The sequence below is a fragment of the Gymnoscopelus microlampas genome (genome assembly GCF_963454915.1).
Source record: "Gymnoscopelus microlampas genome assembly, chromosome: 4".
NCBI classification, from domain to species: domain Eukaryota; kingdom Metazoa; phylum Chordata; class Actinopteri; order Myctophiformes; family Myctophidae; genus Gymnoscopelus; species Gymnoscopelus microlampas.
Genome location: NC_139941.1, coordinates 49,779,135 through 49,799,337, shown reverse-complemented (window position 1 = coordinate 49,799,337; position 20,203 = coordinate 49,779,135). Strand labels below are relative to the sequence as shown.

Here is a 20,203-nt window from a genome sequence, read left to right as displayed (position 1 = left end):
GATGGAACTACCGACTTCCGAGCGTCAATTTGTATCTTATGTGTGGATGCACCCATAGGGTGCATCCACACATAAGATACAAGTTGAAAAATGGCTGGCAGTGGGTGATTTATTTATTTACTCTGGCAGTGAATGAGTATACGTAGAAAAAAAACACATAAAAGGTGTAAATGATGGAGATATCGGGGTTTCTTCTGGACAGTGACGATATGCACTGAAGACTTTGAAGGAATCTTTGAATATATATATTTTTCAAAGCGAACATTTGTAATTCAAATCTTTTCTTTCTTTGGGGGTCCCTGGAACAAAACATTTTGAGATGGGGGTCCCTGGAACAAAACATTTTGAGATGGGGGTCCCTGGAACAAAACATTTTGAGATGGGGGTCCCTGGAACAAAACATTTTGAGATGGGGGTCCCTGGAACAAAACATTTTGAGATGGGGGTCCGCGGCCAAATACATATCTTAAATGTTTTGTTGCTATAGTGTGTGTACAGTGTGTTGCTATATCAGTGGTGCTCCAACTTTTCCATGTCAACGACCACCCACAATGATATGTATTTGGCCGCGGACCCCCATCTCAACATGTGTTGTTCCAGTGACCCCCAGAATCACAAATCGGTGTTAAAACATATTAATATTCAAAGATTTGCACAAATCTTCCACAATTAAAAAAAAATCGACAAGCTCATAGCGCGGCACTCTGTGCCGCGCTATGAGCTTGTAGATCTGCTATTTTTTAACAGCCCAATAAATCTTGAAATGACACAGATGCATTCCCGGTCTTGATGGATTAAGACACTCAGGAGGTCAGCGTCCAGATGGACCCTCACAGGTCTATAACTCTAGAGAGAGTAAAGGATGTGATTACTATCTGCTCTGTCTGGATTACACATGTCTCCTGAGAGCTGATGAGTGGAGGAGGCTGCCTGTTGCCAGGCTGTATATTCACTGATAAGTGGTGGAAAAAGTACTCACATGTTTTACTTAAGTAAAAGTATCAATACTGCAATGTAGAAACACTCTGTTACAAGTAACAGTCTGGTAATCAAAATTGCTTTTATGTACAAAAGTAAATGTACTCATTATGCAGAATGCCCCATTTCACAAGCTTTCAATACATATTGTATAAAAATCGTTTGAAAATAGCAGATCTACAAGCTTGTAGATCGGCTATTTTCAAATAGTCTACGTATATGGCTGAAGAGGTTAATGTATGTTTATGTTAATAATGATTTTTGTGGAGTAAAAGTACAAGTATTTAAAACCGGAAATACTCCAGTAAAGTAAAAAATACCTCGAAAGGGTGCTTAAGTACAGTAATTGAGTACATGTAATTGGTTACTTTCCACCAATGTCACTGATTACTGGTTCAGCAGATCAGAGCATGACTCTGATGCCCTCTGCTGGCAGTCCCAGGTAAGGTCAACATGGAGGCTCATAATCACACTAGACATATCAGTGACTTTTCTGTCAGACTAATAATTATTACACAGACTCAGACCCATAAACTATATTATTTACCTCTCTGTTAAAAAAAAATCTGATCTTTATCTTTGTAATTAATGTGTTCCAAGCTGTGTCTTGGATTAAGTGGGGCTGTCCCAATCTTAATTAAATTATAACCCATGTCTAAAATAATTGTTAATTGGTTTCTTTCTGGTCTGTTTCTGGCCTTAATGTGAGGAACACACACTTTGTCCTCGTCATCAGGTCACATTGATTTGATCCATTCAATTATGTATTAGTCAGAAATAAATAGGGATTCACCGATATATCGGCCACATATCGGTATTGGACGATATTTGCCACTATCGGTCAACATCGGTATCAAGTTAAAGTTGCAGGCGTTAGGAGGCAATTATGTTGTGTTTCTGCAGATTATTATTAACAGTTATTTCTAAATAATGAAGATTTAGGGTATTTGTTTCCCTGGCACAAAAGGGGTAAATAATAACAGAGGATGCATTCATCTCCCCTTGTGGTCTCCTCCTCCTGATAGATGTTTTTTTCAGGACACTTTTTGAAAGAAACCTGTGATTCACATCCTTAGTTTAATGCAGGGGTCTTCAACAGGGGGTCCGGGACCCCTAGGGGGTCCTTAGAGCTACTACATGGGGGTCCGCAAAATCTTTGTGTGATATGATTATTTTTTTGTATATTAACCACTTGAACCCTAGCATCCCTTTTCTGAGGAGAGCTTTAGCCAAAAATAGCAGATCTACAAGCTCACAACGCCTCGCAGCGCGAGGCGTTGTGAGCTTGTAGATCAGCTATTTTTGGCAAAGAGATATAGGTGTAGAGGGAAAACGGAGCAGACCAAGTAAAAAGAAAACGTTTATCTGAAGCACAATTTTATACAATATAGAGTAGGGGGTCCCTGCTTTATCTCTCTCTCTCAGCTAGGGGGTCCTTGGCCTGAAAACGTTGAAGACCCCTGGTTTAATAGATGATGTCAGGTTATTCCACATTGTGGAGGCAGAGTAGTAGAATGACAAATGTCTCATATTTGTTCTAAATGTGGTACTTTACCTACATTTTGACTCAAGTACTTTTACTCAAGTTCATTTTGAATTCCAGACTTCTACTTGTAACATTAACATTAAGTAAACATGGGATTTGAGTGGCTGACAAAAGTGCCATTTTAAGAGTTTTAAGCACATTTAGATTAACGTGATAATATCGTTAAGCACAATTATGTTGGCCTAAGAAAAGGTGACATGACATTGTGTCACTATAGTCAACTGTAACCATTTGATTGGTGTTTTGGGGTCATGTGGTGTACATTTAGTTAGGCTACTACTGTCAGGTATAAATAAAAACACACTGTGTGTTGTCTCTGCTGTTGTTTCCTACTGACACAACTGAGCCAGTGAGGAGCCCCCTCCGGGAGGACGTAGGGCCTCTGTCCTACTCCCGGAATTTCATTTGTCATAATGGTTACAATAGTGTCTAATGAAGTAAGTTCAAATCTCCCCCAGACCCCCCCCCCATCTCTCTCTCTATCTCTCTCTCTCTCTCTCTCTCTCTCTCTCTCTCTCTCTCTCTCTCTCTCTCTCTCTCTCTCTCTCTCTCTCTCTCTGACTCTGTCTCTATCTCTGTCTCTATCTCTATCTCTCTCTCTCTCTCTCATAGTAAGCATAGTGACTGTGATGTGGTGTAAATGTCTCTCTCTCTCTCTCTCTCTCTCTCTCTCTCTCTCTCTCTCTCTCTCTCTCTCTCTCTCTCTCTCTCTCTCTCTGTCTCTCTCTCTCTCTCTCTCTCTCTGTCTCTGTGTGTCTGTAGGACAAAATGTAAATAGTTGAGCATAGAGCTTTGATGTAAGATCTGTTAGATCTACACAGCTAGTCTACATGAGTTTTCAGTGTATTAACCCATTAAGACCTGAGACCGATTCTACAACATGTAATGTCTTCTAAATCCTAACAATTTTATGAAAACAAATATTGTTGCTATATATCAATGGAACTTTTTCATGCAAGGACTCCCAAAACTAGTCCTATATGTATTTGGCCATCTCAAAATATTTTGTAATAAGGATCCCCAAAGGCAAAGACTTGAGTCAAAAATGTTCCCTTTAAATAAATATATATATTCAAATATGTGCAGTGTTCAAGATGTTTCAAAAAATAGCAGATCTACAAGCTCTCCGCGCTATGAGCTTGTATATCTGCTATTTTTGAATGGCTAAAGTATACAATATGGATCAAGTGGTTACACAGATGCGTTCCCGATTTGAATGAATGAAAGAGCTGTAGAGACAGGGCGTCCGCTGTTACTGAACAAACACGCTATTACTATATCAGAATATAGAGCTATTTAACACTTATTTTAGCAAAATATGACTTAAATCACCTTTAAATCTAAACATCTCCCTTTTAACTCACACTGACACTACCGATAAACATTAACAAGACAGACTGTAAATACTTCACACATGTTTAACTATCTATGTAGAAAATAACTCACCATTCTATTTAAAAACTAGAAGCTGAATCCTTCAAGTAGTAAATAGCAATTAAGCAGTGGTGATAAGTAACATTTACTTAATCCTATAACACTAACGTTGAAAATAGTCACACCATCACTAACCATGGCTAGATTTTACCCAGTATAATGAATTCCATCAAAATATATGAAAGTACAACAATACGTGGCAAATGTAGGTACTCCTCTTTAATATTTCAAACGTCTAATTTCTCTCAATTGGGTCTTGAGCTAAAAAGGTTTGGTAACCGCTGTGTTAGATCATTGATGGTCATTTAAACTCTTTTTATACACTTTATATCAGTTGAAGGTCTTTGTGCTCCAGAGGTCAACAGCTCTTCAGTTTAAAGATTTACGTATGAACACTATGGAGCTTCTGCTTCAAAGAGAAATGACCCTCAAACTCTTCCTTTGATGTTCTGAAGCAAAGGACCTGTGTGTGTGTGTGTGTGTGTGTGTGTGTGTGTGTGTGTGTGTGTGTGTGTGTGTGTGTGTGTGTGTGTGTGTGTGTGTGTGTGTGTGTGTGTGTGTGTGTGTGTGTGTGTGTGTGTGTGTGTGTGTGTGCGTGCGTGCGTGCGTGCGTGCGTGCGTGTGGTTGTGTGATGGAGGTGGGGAGGTCAAACCACCTGATGAAGAAGAACTTTCTGGATTTTCCAAAGTCATACTGTAGCTGTTTTCAACTTGGTGTCCCTATTTATGGCATGTTACTATAGGCTAAAATGTCCCAAAAAATGTCCAAAAACGTTTCACAAATTATCGGAAAAGAAACACTACTTCACAATTTAAAAAATAATAATAAAAAAAAGCTATACAGTACATGCTCACAATAGTGTCACATCGCAACAGCCAAACTGAGGGACTTTATGTAAAAAAGCTAGCTATGTGTAGCCAGTCAGAGTTGAGCCTCAGGGGCCACCGTAGGACAGCTGCACTGTCACTTCCTCATTTGCCAATCAGTGGGAGTACTTAAAGGCCCTGCAGTCTACCAAACACAGTCAGCTTTGTGGTTGATGGCTGCAGGTCTTGCGACCTGGGTCCCATGTGTTGTGTGTTTTATTCTTTTCCCTGCCTGAGTGAGTAACACTGATTGTTAAACTGAAAATGCTGTTTTAGTATTTTAATCATTTATTGTGTTAATACCCAGGTTGAGGCCATGATGCTTGAGTCCCGACGTGACGAGTACATGTGCCAAGAGGGGAATATAGGAAAGAACATTGACAATTCAAGGTATACAATCAAACTGTTATGTTTATGTTATTGTATTTGTTTGAATAGTGTACTAAATGTTGTTGTTTCCACTCCCTGTAGTTATCACCACTGCTGTTTTGTTTAGTCTGAGTTTTATTGTTTTTGTTTATTGAGCCATTTCCCATTGTACTAATTTATATTTCTGTTTTGTTTGTTCTCCCCCAACACGTGGCGAGCGCCGCTGCTATCTTGAGTCAACGGGAGCCGGGGGGTATAGCCGACCAGCTGCAGGGGTCACGTAGGATCACAGTAGTCCACGACCATATTAAGGTTTGATGTGTTGTGTGAACGCGAGCACCTCTTTGCACGGTGTCGCTCTGTCCTTCTTGCTGTGTGATTAAGTGTGTGTTCTTTAGTAGTCATTTGGACGAAGGTTAGACTACTTAGCTTATAGCTCCCCCTGTTTATGGTCGACTGTTGCATACCTGCCCATTGACCCTGGATGTAGCACGTTTGTTCCTTGTTGTGAGTAATATTGTGAGTTTTACTTGGGATTCAGTATATATTGTGATTTTATGATTGTATTGTATTACACTGCAGTAGATATTTTAAGTAACCCTTTAATAAGTGAATGTACTGAAATGTTCTGTGCATAAACTTCCAGTTGTTTGGGAGAAACTCATGTCTCAGTCCTCATTGGCGAACTTGCATATGTTGGGGAACCCGATTTAAAGGTTATATATATTTAATGTCCTTGGTTAACCATTACCAAGGTGGCGTAGTCTTACATTTTAACGATTATAGTAAATTCCTTGCTCGACACCCGGTTACATATGGTTCACATGACGCTTGTCTGTCACAAGCGTCATGGCGGAATTTCTGGTTTTGGCACTTTCTCCATTTACAACCCGTACATGTAAAGTGTGTTTGTTCAGTAACAGTGTTAAATAGCTCTATATTGTGATAGTAATCATTACTATAGAGTGTTTGTAAAGTAACAGTGTTAAATAGCTCTATATTGTGTATGGGCACTCAATCTTTATTGGCTGAAATTGGCAACCCATCTGCAGTGAAATGTAAGAGAACATGAGGCACAATGATGTTTTCTCATTCCTTTATTGATATTGTGACATTACATTCAAACCAAGCAAATTAAAGCCAAAATAACCCTAACATCTGAACTTCAAACCATTCATGATCAGGGGCCCATATCCCAGGGGGGAAGGAACGGATAGAAACACAACAGTGGAGCTGAAAAACGGAAAGATAAATAATCACCTCAGACCACCCTAGAGGACCAGGTCCACCCATCACCTCAGACCACCCTAGAGGACCAGGTCCACCCATCACAGGGAAATAGTGATGTCATGATGACCCTAACACATTAATTATCACACATTATAAATGATTATATAATAATAAATGATTTATAGTCAAATATAAAATAATAAAACCTTTTTCACAAACATGGTTGACTGACTTCCATTCAGATGGATATTAATATTATATATGATATGAAGAACTCTGATTGTGTGTGTGATCATTTATTTAATGTTTCAATATAGTGTAGAACTGAAATATTATGTTTGTGTTTTCTGAAGACAGAAACTATACAAAGTAATTTGATGAACCGCCCACACTAATTGGGACTCCCTCTTCCTTTGGTGTGTCGCCCAGGTGGCGCCTAAACCCTGACCTTTAACCTCACATAAACTATATCTATAAACCTAACTTTAACCCTAACCTTAACCTCACCTCAAAACCACGTTGACCTGGGCGAAACACCGGGAAAAGACAGTAATTATCGTTAGCCTTAGCTAGCCAATTAGCATTTTGAATTGTTTAAAGGACGCATTAGTGAAAAAGGTTGATGTCATCATTGTGCTGCTGTTATGAGTATTTAAAAGCTGAATGGACACACATGTATTTCCTCCTCTCTACACCAGGGATGACTCTCTGCTTCTCTGAAAACACACCCAGGTGTTCTGTGAAAAGACAATAAACCATTAAGAATCGGAATGTATTAACTGTGTGAACATGTTAACACTTTAGAATAACCTTCCCTTATAATAGTAAATGAATCATTCCCAAAATATTAGTTCATGTGTTATTCATAACTTGTTAAATGTGTGTTAATGGTTAAAGATTTAATGATTTAAAACTATGCTATAAATGGTTAATAGATCATGAACAAGTTATTAGTAAGGTTAGGGTTAATGTTAGGCTTATAGACATAGTTTATGTGAGGTTAAAGGTCAGGCCCCCCCCTCATCTGACCACATTATCATCAGTGTTGTCTGATACAACAAATCATTTGATTATTACATTTGATTATTAGATTAATTATTATAATAAATTAAGCAGAAGACACATGATAATGTAAATTCACGCGACCGGGATGGTTTACCAGGCTAGTTGTTTCACTTCTTACACAAGCATGTTGTTTTGTGTGTGTTTTCTACTTTTATACATAAACAAAAAGAAAAAAGTTCAGTATAAAGAAAGAGGAAGTGAACCTGGGTGTGTGGGAGGAGTCTAAAGATCATCATTGGTTGTCGGCACCAGAATACGACCTGATAGAAGAAGAAGAGAGACAGTTAAAGTAGACACACAAATAAATCATATGTACTGTATTGTGTGTACTCTAAATGTAACACTGATGTATTAAAGCTAAATGTGACAACATAGAACACATTTTGATCTCTAACTAGGTTATCTAAACTGGTCTAAACCGGTGTGTTCTAACCAATATAAATCAGTTTAGGTTGTGGCTTTACATGTTTGTTTGTTTGCATTTCTGTGAGGGTTCCACATGTCATGTGATCCTCTGTTGATCTGACCTCATTTGTTCCACTGGTAGTATAATAATTAATGAAACATGTTAAAACCATGTTAATCAAACATGCTAATCACCTCGTTTCTTCCACTGGAAGTAGATGAATCCAGACAGGAACAAGACCAGACCCAGAACTAGACCTGATGCTCCCATGGCCACCTTGTTCTTCACTGACTCTGGCATGGAGTCATCTGACAATACCAATATGTCATATTATATTATATCATATTATATCATATTATATTATATTATATCATATCATATATCATATTATTACAGTAGATTAAAACACCTTGTTCTTCACTGACTCAGACATGGAGTCATCTGACAATAAGCTACAACAACCAAACACAATAAACAATAAACAGACGACACAGTCATTGTGAGTCTGTTAAGTAATAATGAGTCCAACCCTATTGGTCCAGTCCTTGAGGAGTTTGTCACCTGATGTGACATGTCCTTCTTAGAGCTAAATACATCCAAAACAAAGGATATGATGATAGATTTTAGAAGACATGAATCAACCTTTTACTATGATGATTATAAACCAGGCTGTGGAATGTGCAGAAAGTATCTTGGGACAGAGTCATAGACTCAGAACTGTGAGGCAGTTTGTAAAAAAGAACATCAGCGCTTGTTCTGTCTTAGAAAACTGTCTTGTTTTCACATTGATAAAACCATGATGACTCTTTGATCTACTTTTATCAAATCAATATGGTCTTTGATCTGTTTTTATCAAATCAATCTGGTCTTTGATCTGTTTTTATCAAATCAATCTGGTCTTTAATCTGTTTTTATCAAATCAATCTTGTCTTTTATCAGCTTTTATCAAATCAAGCTGGTCTTTTATCAGCTTTTATCAAATCAATCTGGTCTTTAATCTGCTTTTATCAAATCAATAAGCTCATAGCGCGACACCGAGTGCCGCGCTATGAGCTTGTAGATCTGCTATTTTTGAAAAATCTTGAACATTTGTGCAAATGTTTGAATATAATTTATATATTTTATTTTTTAAACAACGTTTTTAACTCAAACATTTTCTTCTGGAACAACATATTTTGATGGGGATCAGCGGCCAAAAACATATCAATTTGGGGGTCCTTGACAAGAAAAAGTTTGAGCACTACTGATATATTTTTTCAGAAAAATTAAGACATATGTTGAGAGACATTTTACAGTTACAAATGTTTGCTTTAAAAATACATATATTCAAAGATTTGCACAAATGTTCACGATTTTTCAAAAATAGCAGATCTACAAGTTCATAGTGCGGCACTCGGTGCCGCGCTATGAGCTTGTAGATCTGCTATTTTGACAGTAGATTACACTAGATTACAGTAACTGACCCCAGTCCATCTTGATAGGCGCGGTCAGGCTGGGATGTTCCACCATGCATGTGATCTTCTCTCCTGATCTGTAATACACACACACACACACACACACACACACACACACACACACACACACACACACACACACACACACACACACACACAGTAATAGTACCCAATCTACACGCTGAAACGACATATTGATCCGTTGATCTTTGTTAATATTTTGTTTGACTTTGTTTGTGTAGGAGCATGAATGCCCCGCTGGGCTCTCCTCCGCTCTAGTGTTTATTGTGTATTCCACTATTCCCTCCCCATTGCAGAAACAATAGGAAGGCAAGAGGCAGAAGAAACTAAATAACGAGATAAGCACGTTATAGCGTATACCGTGTGTGTGACTTAATATTAGCCTACCAATTAATGGGCCATTTTCAGCAAGAGAGTAACACTTGTTTTATTTTTAAAGAATATATGTATAGGCGTCTATTAGGTGTGTATTTCTCTGTATAGGTGTCTGTTAGGTGTGTACCTGGGTGTGTACTCCAGGTAGGAGTGGTACTGGTAGTACCAGTAGAGGTGTCTATTAGGTGTGTATTTCTCTGTATAGGTGTCTGTTAGGTGTGTACCTGGATGTGTACTCCAGGTAGGAGTGGTACTGGTAGTACCAGTAGAGGTGTCTATTAGGTGTGTATTTCTATGTATAGGTGTCTATTAGGTGTGTATTTCTATGTATAGGTGTCTATTAGGTGTGTATTTCTATGTATAGTGTCTGTTAGGTGTGTACCTGGGTGTGTACTCCAGGTAGGAGTGGTACTGGTAGTACCAGTCTCCATCAGACAGCTCAGCGGTAGAGGAGAGACCAGAGGTCAAAGGTTCTTGACCTATCCACCAGGTCACCAGGATCACTTTAGGATAGAAGTCGTAGCTGCTGCACCTCAGCATGTGAGTGTGTTCACCACGACGAGGGGGAGTCTCTGACTTCAGTCTCACTTTGGGCTCCACTGGATAAATAAGAATATTATTATTATTACTATCATCATTATTACACTTATTAATATATACCAGTCATTTGAATATGTCATTATCATTAATAATTGTATATTATCCAAATGAGATCCAAATGATCTAGAAAGCTTCAACAGGCTTACAACCCCTCCCGCTCACTCAGATCAGCTAACACAGGGAAGCTGTCAGAATCTTATCTAAAACACCCTGGACGACGCTCCTCACGTCCTAGACTCTTTTTCCTTCTCTAAAACACCCTGGTCAACGCTCCACACGTCCTAGACTCTTCTCCCTTCTGGCTCCCAAACGGTGGAACAAACTGCCCATTGCAGTTAGAGCTGCAGACTCACTCCCAATCTACCATCATAATCTGCAGACTGTAGCAATAGACCTAGCCTTGAACTAGAACTAGATTTTCTTTAGTTTTTGTCGCATTCCTAAGCCAATAATTTGATGACCGGCGGTCTCCAGTGGCGCCGGAGCCTGTTTAATTAAAGGACACTTTGTCCCCCCACTTTTCAGTCCAGCCAAAAAAAAAAATGTTTTTTAAATTATTTTTTATAAATAATAAAATCAGTCCAGTCCCCCGCACCTCGCGAGCACCGCGCGCGCGAGGCGAACCAAATTTTTCGCGAGGCGAACCGAATTTTCGCGCGCACGCGCCCGTGATCCACATACGCGCGCGTGCATGTGTCCCGGATGTGTCCCCCCACCTCATATTCCGTTCCGGCGCCCCTGGCGGTCTCTCCGATAAGAGACTCAAAGAGTCTCCTTTGAGTCTCCTACCAGAGACATTATTATCTTTCCAAATTAATCAATCAAATTATTGTCTCAGGAATGCGACAAAAGCTAAAAAATCTCCATGAATTCAAGGCTTCATGGGGTGTAATTGATAGAAAATAAGTCATTTTTGGGGTGAACTATCCCTTTAAGTGTTTTAACCATTAAGACCTGAGGCCGATTTTACAAATGTCTTCTAAATCCAGTTTTCTGAAAAACTATTGTTTCTTTATCAGTAGTTCTCAAACTTTTTCATGTAAAGGACCACCCAAAATGCCGACGTCCATCTCAAAATACTTTGTTCCGCGCTATGAGCTTGTAGATCTGCTATTTTTTAATAGCCAAAGTGTAAAGTAATGCTTTTTAGCTCAAATCAAAATGTGACACAGATGCTTCTTCAGATCTTAATGGGTTAAGAGGATCTGAAATGTTTGTCAGCAGATTAAGTAATATTTTATAATCATTATCAGATCAATATTAACACCATTAATCATCACAGAATAAAATCATGTGATTTCATGTTATAGTTTATGAGGTGATGAGTGTTGAGTGCTGCTCTGAGATCAGCTCACCTCTCTTGTTCAGAACAGAGGAGTATCTGATCTCAATGTTGTTTTTGCAGAATGCCTCTCGGTTTGCTCTCATCCCACGCAGTTGTGTAGGATCTTTATTGAGGCGCTCTGCGTTCTTCACACCAAGCTCAGTGTATCCAACCCACTGATCTACTCTACTGTCCCACCTGAGGTACTCATCACCATCGAAATTCTTTGAGTATATGAACTGTATGTCCTTCAGCTCACTGGAGTTAAACACACAGTGCATAGCATCATAGAACACATATCCATCTGGAAACAGACAATTAAAAATGTCATTAATGTTCAGTTTTACTATCATCTGTATAATATCAACACTAGGCTAACTGCCCCCTATCGGCCAAACATGTCACTACATAAAGTCTAAAATAGGTTCAGGATGTGAAATCTGGCATTAAAATGTTTAGAATGTATATTGAATATCTTAAATACAATGAGATTGATCTACCAGTTAAGTTTTTTTCTCTATGTGTCCAATTGTCTAGCGTGGCTGAGTAAACAATAACTCTGTCTGTCTGTCTGTCTGTCTGTCTGTCTGTCTGTCTGCAGTGCGCTGGGGGGAGGGGGGGTGCACGATGCAGTGCCAGTCACATGCTCGCAATTTCTTTTATTAATTGATAAATGATACGACCATAAAACAACAGTAACAACACACTCTACCAGCCTTCAGTGGTTGAAAAAGTACTCAAATGTTTCATTTAAGTAAAAGTATCAATACTGCAATGTAAAAATACTCTGCTACAATTAAAAGTACGGAATTCAAAATACTTGAGTTAAAGTATAAAAGTATTTGCATCAAAAAGTACTTAGAGTACCAAATGTAAAAGTACTCATTATACAAAATGACCCATTTCAAGTTTTCAAATGTATACAAATCTTTTGAAAATAGCAGATCTACAAGCTCACAATGCGTCACACATGTAGATCGGCTATTTTCAAATGGCCGATATAGGGCTGAAGTGGTTACTGTATGTTTTGTAGTAATAATCAAAATCTACAAAGTAACTAAAGTTTTTTCAAATAATTTTAGTGGAGTAAAAGTACAATATTTGCCTCTGAGATGTAGTGGAGTAGAAAAAAAAGTATTAGAAATTGGAAATACTCGTGTAAAGTCCAAATACCTCAACATTTTACTTAAGTACAGTACTTGAGTACATTTACTTAAAGACGGATACCAAAATCCATTTAAAAAAATTGCTTCTCACTTTATTTTGATGGTAACTGTTGTTTAATTGTATTATCTTGGATTTTGACATGATTCATGTTTTTTAACTGAAAATCCTAAATAGATAAATCAAAGTGTGTGTGTGTGTGTGTGTGTGTGTGTGTGTGTGTGTGTGTGTGTGTGTGTGTGTGTGTGTGTGTGTGTGTGTGTGCGTGTGCGTGCGTGCGCGGGCGTGCGCGGGCGTGTGTGTATTCAGTGGTGGAAAAAGTACTTGCATGATTTACTTAAGTAAAAGTATCGATACTGAAATGTAGAAATAATCTGTTACAAGTAAAAGGCCTGTGTTCAAAATGTTACTTTAGTGAAAGTACAAAAGTATTGGCATCAAAATATACTTAAAGTACCTAAAGTAAAAGTACTACAGTTTTGAAATGTATGTTTTATAATATAAACATTTATATCAGCAAAGTAATATAATTAGTAACTAAAGTTTTTTAGTAACTAAAGTTTTCAAATAATAGTTTTCAAATAATTGTAAAAGTACAATATTTGCCTCTGAGATGTAATGGAGTAAAGTAAAAGTACTGAAAACTGGAAATACTCAAGTAAAGTAAAAATATGTCAAAATTGTACAGTTACTTTACACCACTGTATTTATTCAACCGTTTTAGTTAATAACTATTGTGTTCATAGTATTCATGTACCTTTCACTGGTGGTTTCTTCAAGGCAGTGCGAACGGTGTCCAGCTCGGATTTGCAGAACGCCTGCTCACCCAAAGCATATTCATAAGCTCCTGCATAGGTCATATGATCTACAAACGGAGGCTGAGGCTCCACCACCTTCCCTTTGTTGAAGTCTGCGTACGCCATCACTTCACCATCCAGCGCCCACATCCACTCTTTATATGAGTCTTTAACTGTGTCTGAACAGCCAAGGACATTAATCTCCTCATGGAACACTGGAAACAAAACAAAGATGACATTAAATTCAACAACAAACTTCTTCACAGTGACAATAACACATAATCATCATGTTAAACAATCATGTTTGGTTCTTATAGTGACAGGTTGGATATTAAAAGTAGCTTCCTGTTAAACGTTTTATTCACACTGAAACAGATTCAAATGTTTTCATGTATTTATTTATTTATTTATAATATGAAAGTAATTCATAAGGAAACATATATTTCATGATGTCACTCACAACAACCAGGTATTAAATCAGATTTCTATTGTGACGGCGTCTCCACGCCCCGCCCACCGCAGCGTCCGCTCGTCAGGACCCGACGTCTCCGTGTCGTCCTTGATCAGCGTTTACCGTGCGCAGCGCCGAGCGCACACCCGCCGTAGCGGCCGAGTAGCGTGGCGCTGTCGTAACTAAGTACTTAGTACACAACTAAGTACTGTACTTAAGTACAATTTTGAGGTATTTTTTACTTTACTTGAGTATCTCCAATTTTGAATACTTTTACTCCACTACATCTCAGTGACAAACATTGTACTTTTACTCCACTACTGTTATTTGACAACTTTAGTAACTAGTTACTTTGTAGATTTTGATTATTATTACAAAATATACATTACCCACTTCAGCCCTATACTGTATATATTTTGGCCATTTGAAAATAGCAGAACTTGTAGATCTGCTATTTTCAAAAGATTTGTATACATTTTTTTAGACGATAACTTGTGAAACAGGACATTATGCATAATGACTACTTTTGGTACTTTAAGTAATTTATTTTACCAATAAATAAAAAAGTATACTTTACAATAATACATAAGTCAAATAAACCCCACTGTTGGTGACAGGTATAGAAAGCTATGATGGGTTGTTATGGTTGTTAATTGATTCATTGGTCACTCCATTCACAAAGAGGTCACATGGTGTTGGTGCTACGTCAGTCAGTCAGTCAGTCAGTCAGTCAGCAGCTTCACCTCAGGGTTTCATGAATGAAATGGAGAGGGGGTGAACGGGGGAAGTCCAACTTTGCTGACCACACGGTATAGCTCAACACTATGCTATGATTCTAGTGTATTTTAATGCCACTAAATGAATTGTTTTTAGCTTTAATAAAATGAACAAAACGCAGTACCCTGGAACAGTGAATTATTGACAAGCAGCGCGTCTGGCAGGTAACCGTTTCCCCCGATTTAACCTCTCGGTGACTGAATACGTTTGTCTCCATAGTCGCCATACACCCATACTGTGTAACATTTCTTTAACAGTTCAAATAGTACATTTTACATAGCAGCAGCTACAAAGAGGTATAACAAATGTACAGCCATATGTGTGCAACACTCTTATATGATGAAATATGGAGATGTGAGGTTTCTGTAATCCCCAGGGTTCTATAATGGGCCCCTCCTCCTCCCTCTGCACAAAACCCTCATTTTCATGATGTATTATATTATATTCTCCATATTTCATGATGTCACAACAACAGTTCCTAACATCTGTTTTAATGTTTATGTATTTGGACCAACATTCAAGATTCAATATTGTATATACAGGTAGTAAAAGGTGTGTGTGTGTGTGTGTGTGTGTGTGTGTGTGTGTGTGTGTGTGTGTGTGTGTGTGTGTGTGTGTGTGTGTGTGTGTGTGTGTGTGTGTGTGTGTGTGTGTGTGTGTGTGTGTGTGTGTGTGTGTGTGTGTGTGTGTGTGAGTCAGTCAGTCAGTCAGTCAGTCAGTCAGTCAGTCAGTCAGTCAGTCAGTCAGTCAGTCAGTCAGTCAGTCAGTCAGTCAGTCAGTCAGTCAGTCAGTCAGTCAGTCAGCATCCGGAACTGTTTCAGGTGAGAGGTACATGATTGGTCAGAAGTAGGCTAATTAAATAAATAAAAAATATATAATGTACTTACTTCCTGGGATCGCTTTGACATGAAGTACAGAGGAGAGGATGAGGAGGGTGGCTGTAATCTTCATCATCACTGATCAAAACTGATCTGAATTTAACAGATGAGAATAAAGAGATCAGAATAAACAGATCAGAATAAACAGATGAGAATAAACAGATGAGAATAAACAGATCAGAATAAACAGATGAGAATAAACAGATGAGAATAAACAGATGAGAATAAACAGATCAGAATAAACAGATGTTTACTGAAAGAGAAGTTCTGGAGTCTGAAAGAGAATGAAGGAGGATCTGTTCTGTAGTTTAGAAGAATCAGCCAATCAGATTAAATATATGATGTTACATCATCTGTTTCCAAGAAGACGACAGTCTTGATTATTGCACATATCATGAACAGTATATATTTGCTGCTCATGCACCTTATGTCTCCTCATTTACATGCTGTACCTTATGCACCTTGTGTCTAACCTAATGTACATACTGTACCTTGTGTCTAACCTCATGCACATACAGTATGCACATATCTTTGTTTAATTCATCTTTTATTCTCTCCTTACCCCCCCCATCCCCGTCTTCTTTTCTTTCTGAAAATAACTAAAATGGAGCTGCACAAAAAATAATTTCACCCACATAACCTGTGATGTGACAATATAGATGATTCTGATTATGTTGAAGAGGAACACAAGAAAGAAAGAAAGAAAGAAAGAATGAAAGAAAGAAAGAAAGAAAGAAAGAAAGAAAGAAAGGGGGACAACTTGAATCAGAAAGTAAAATATCTGGTCACTTCAGAAGAGAAAACCCAAATAAAATGCTGGAGCACTCCACTGGTCTACTCTGTACATATGTATTATTATGCAGGGTGACAAGGGGGTGTGGTCTCTGAAGACCATATTCACACGGCGGCCATTTTGCTATTAGGTTAATGAAATGCCACCCCGTTTCTTCAATGCAAAATGAAAAAATGGCCACCATGTGAATATGGTTTATTATTTCCAATTCTATAGTGTAAAATAATACCAGTCAGAGTTACATTTTGTCCCCCCCCCACCCCGACAAAATCTTGCCCCCCCTACTGACAGAGGCTAACATCGCTTTTGTGTGTGTGTGTGTGTGTGTGTGTGTGTGTGTGTGTGTGTGTGTGTGTGTGTGTGTGTGTGTGTGTGTGTGTGTGTGTGCGCGCGTGCGTGTGCGTGTGCGTATGTGTGTGTGTGTGTTCAGCGTCACTGGTAAAATGCTGTTCAGGTTCATTAAACATCAATCCAAGCCTCATTACATCTCACTGCTGAAACCATCAAATGTCTTTAAAAACACACTGGTCATGTGATCAGTGTGTGTGTGTGTGTGTGTGTGTGTGTGTGTGTGTGTGTGTGTGTGTGTGTGTGTGTGTGTGTGTGTGTGTGTGTGTGTGTGTGTGTGTGTGTGTGTGTGTGTGTGTGTGTGTGTGTGCGTGCGTGCGTGCGTGCGTGCGTGCGTGCGTGTGTGCGCGCGTGCATGTGTGTCATTTGTTTGTATTGTGCATCGTTCTTATTTGGTTTTATATAATAACAGTAGATATAAATGTATATATTATATAATAACATAAATATAATGTACTTACTTCCTGGAATCGCTTTGACATGAAGTACAGAGGAGAGGATGAGGAGGGTGGCTGTAATCTTTATCATCACTGATCAAAACTGAACTGAATTTAATAGATGGGAATAAACAGATGAGAATAAACAGATCTGAATAAACAGATGAGAATAAACAGATCAGAATAAACAGATCAGAGTAAACAATGCTTACTGGAAGAGAAGTTCTGGAGTCTGAAAGAGAATGAAGGAGGACTCGTTCTTTAGTTCAGAAGAATCAGCCAATCAGATTAAAGATATGATGTTACATCATCTGTTTCTGGAAAGAGGACAGTCTGGATTTTTGCACATATCATGTATAGCTGCTGCTGATGCACCTTATGTCTCCTCATGTACATACCGTATGTACTGTACATATCTTTGTTTAATTCATCTTTTATTCTCTCCTTGCCCCTCCCCCGTCTTCTTGTCTTTCTCTTTCTGAAAATAACTAAAACGATGGAGCTGCACTAAAAATAATTTCACCCACTTCTTTACACCTTTAACCTGTGATGTGACAATAAAGATGATTCTGTTGAAGAGAAAGAAAGAAAGAAAGAAAGAAAGAAAGCGGGACAACTTGAATCAGTAAGTAAAATATCTGGTCACTTCAGAAGAGTAAACCCAAATAAAATGCTGGAGCACTCCACTGGTCTACTCTGCACATATGTATTATTATGCAGGGTGAAGGGGGTGTGGTCTCTGAAGACCATATTCACACGGCGGCCATCTTGCTATTAAGTTAATGAAATGCCACCCTGTTTCTTCAATGCAAAATGCAAAAATGGCCACCATGTGAATATGGTTTATTATTTCCAATTCCATAGTTTAAAAATAGCAGTCAGAGTTCCATAGCTTTTGTCTCCCTCCCACCCCCCTCCAACAAAATCTTGCCCCTCCTACTGACAAAACTAAAACTGTGTGTGTATGTGTGTGTGTGTGTGTGTGTGTGTGTGTGTGTGTGTGTGTGTGTGGGTGTGGGTGTGGGTGTGGGTGTGGGTGTGTGTGTGTGTGTGTGTGTGTGTGTGTGTGTGTGTGTGTGTGTGTGTGTGTGTGTGTGTGTGTGTGTGTGTGGTTGGTTGAAGCTTCTCAATGGAAACTCCCCAAACTTTAATTTCACTTCCTGATTCACTCAACAGCCAATCAGGATTATTCTTTTATTAAACATCAGCAGTTACTAGAGAGAGAGACATGTTGATGTGAACAACCTGACAGACTGACTGTACATTTATTTATTTATTTATGCATTGTTTTATTTGACTCGCTTTGACAATGTAAACATATCATGACAATGAGGACACTTTGAATCTATCTATTCCATTTCACAGTGAAATGAGCACCAACAAAGGTTAAATAAAGCTTAGTTTAGGACTAATCAAGGACTTGTTGATCTAGGATTTATTTTAATTAGAATTTTGTTGCACCACTTCATTTTGCGAGCGTGTGTGCGTGTGCGTGTGTGCGTGTGTGCACAGCAACATCTAATTAGCCTACTTCTGACCAATCATACCTCTCACCTGAAACAGTTGGCTATGATAGCCATGGACAGATTAAAGTGAAATGCTTTAATCCCCCCCCCCCCCCCCCCCCACAATAGCACAAACGCATAGCCTGTCACTCAGCCTGAAGGTTCATTTTGTTTCACTCCATTATTATCTCCGCCAGGCCGAAAGGCATGACGAAAGAGTATGTTTTGCACCCTGTCCGTCCGTCCGTCCGTCCGTGTGTCTGTCTGTGAACAGCTATTCTCCGGCACCGCAGGCCCGGCCGCTGCGAAACTGTGCACACACACTCCCTGGATGCCAAAGCCGAACATCTGCCCCGAATTTTTCAGATTGGCCTGTCATAGCGCCAACAGGAGGCCAATTTGTGCAAAACACATTTTTGGATATCACTCCTACAGATTTTGTCCAAACCTCACGTAAATCGGTACACGGTATCTCTATAGTCATGTGATTAACACAGATCTGTCCAATTTTCCATATTCAATCCTGATTGGCTAAGATTGGCTTCCAAAGTTTGCAGGATTGGTTCGTTTTGAACAAAATGCCTCAAATTATCAACGCAGCATTTTTCTGTGAAATTTTGCGCGCACATTCCCACTAGGCTGAGGAAGAAATGCCACTTCAACATTTTCAAATCATCCTCATGGTGGCGCTACAACAGGCCGTTTCGCGTGTTTACCTATAACTGCACCGATCTGTGTGAAACTTTGCATGCACACTCCCTAGAGGCCAAGGAAAAACCTTTGCCCAGCATTTTCACATCGGCCTTTTAGAGCGCCACCAGGAGCTTTTTTTTTCATATTACTTCTACAGATTCTGTCCACTATATCTTAGAGGTAAATATTATACTTTTACTCCACTACAATTACTGCAGTTGAGTGATGAATTAAAAGTACCAGAAGGACTCTGGACTCTGGAGTGCTGGCTATTGCTTTATTTACGGCTCGTATAAGCCTCAGGGAGCTGAACACCCCTGCCTTACATAGTTTCGGGGTCACCCTTGGGCAAGGCGTAGCACCCCAAATATTTGCACACATTTTCAGTTTTTTTCTTCAAACGAGCCAATGACATTTTAAGTGACACAGATGGGTTCCCAACAATGCAAAGATTTGAGTTACAAATGTTCGCTTTAAAAAATATATACCATTTATCTTTAAAAAGCAGATCTACAAGCTCATAGCGCGGCACTTGGTGGCTATGAGCTTGTAGATCTGCTATTTTGGAATAGCCAAATAAAATGACTAGGGTTGTCCGATATTGGCTTTTTTACCGATAACCGATATACCGATATTGTCAAACTCTTAATTACCGATAACGATATCAACCGATACCGATATGCGGGGATTA

General features: G+C 38.9%; 1 protein-coding gene across 1 annotated transcript in view; it reads right to left on the bottom strand.

Annotated features, from left to right (window-relative positions):
• The window catches only part of LOC311042947 (H-2 class II histocompatibility antigen, E-S beta chain-like), a 133,023-nt gene extending 115,564 nt beyond the window's left edge, over positions 1-17,459 (bottom strand). Inside the window, exons 1-3 of the mRNA XM_084054056.1 lie at positions 17,339-17,459; positions 15,746-15,829; positions 13,591-13,845 (exon numbers count right to left, since the gene is read on the bottom strand). Of these exons, the coding sequence (XP_083910182.1) occupies positions 13,591-13,845; positions 15,746-15,812 (322 nt within the window). The 5' untranslated portion in view covers positions 15,813-15,829; positions 17,339-17,459. The remainder of the gene's footprint in view (positions 1-13,590; positions 13,846-15,745; positions 15,830-17,338) is intronic.
• Positions 17,460-20,203: the final 2,744 nt, after the last annotated feature.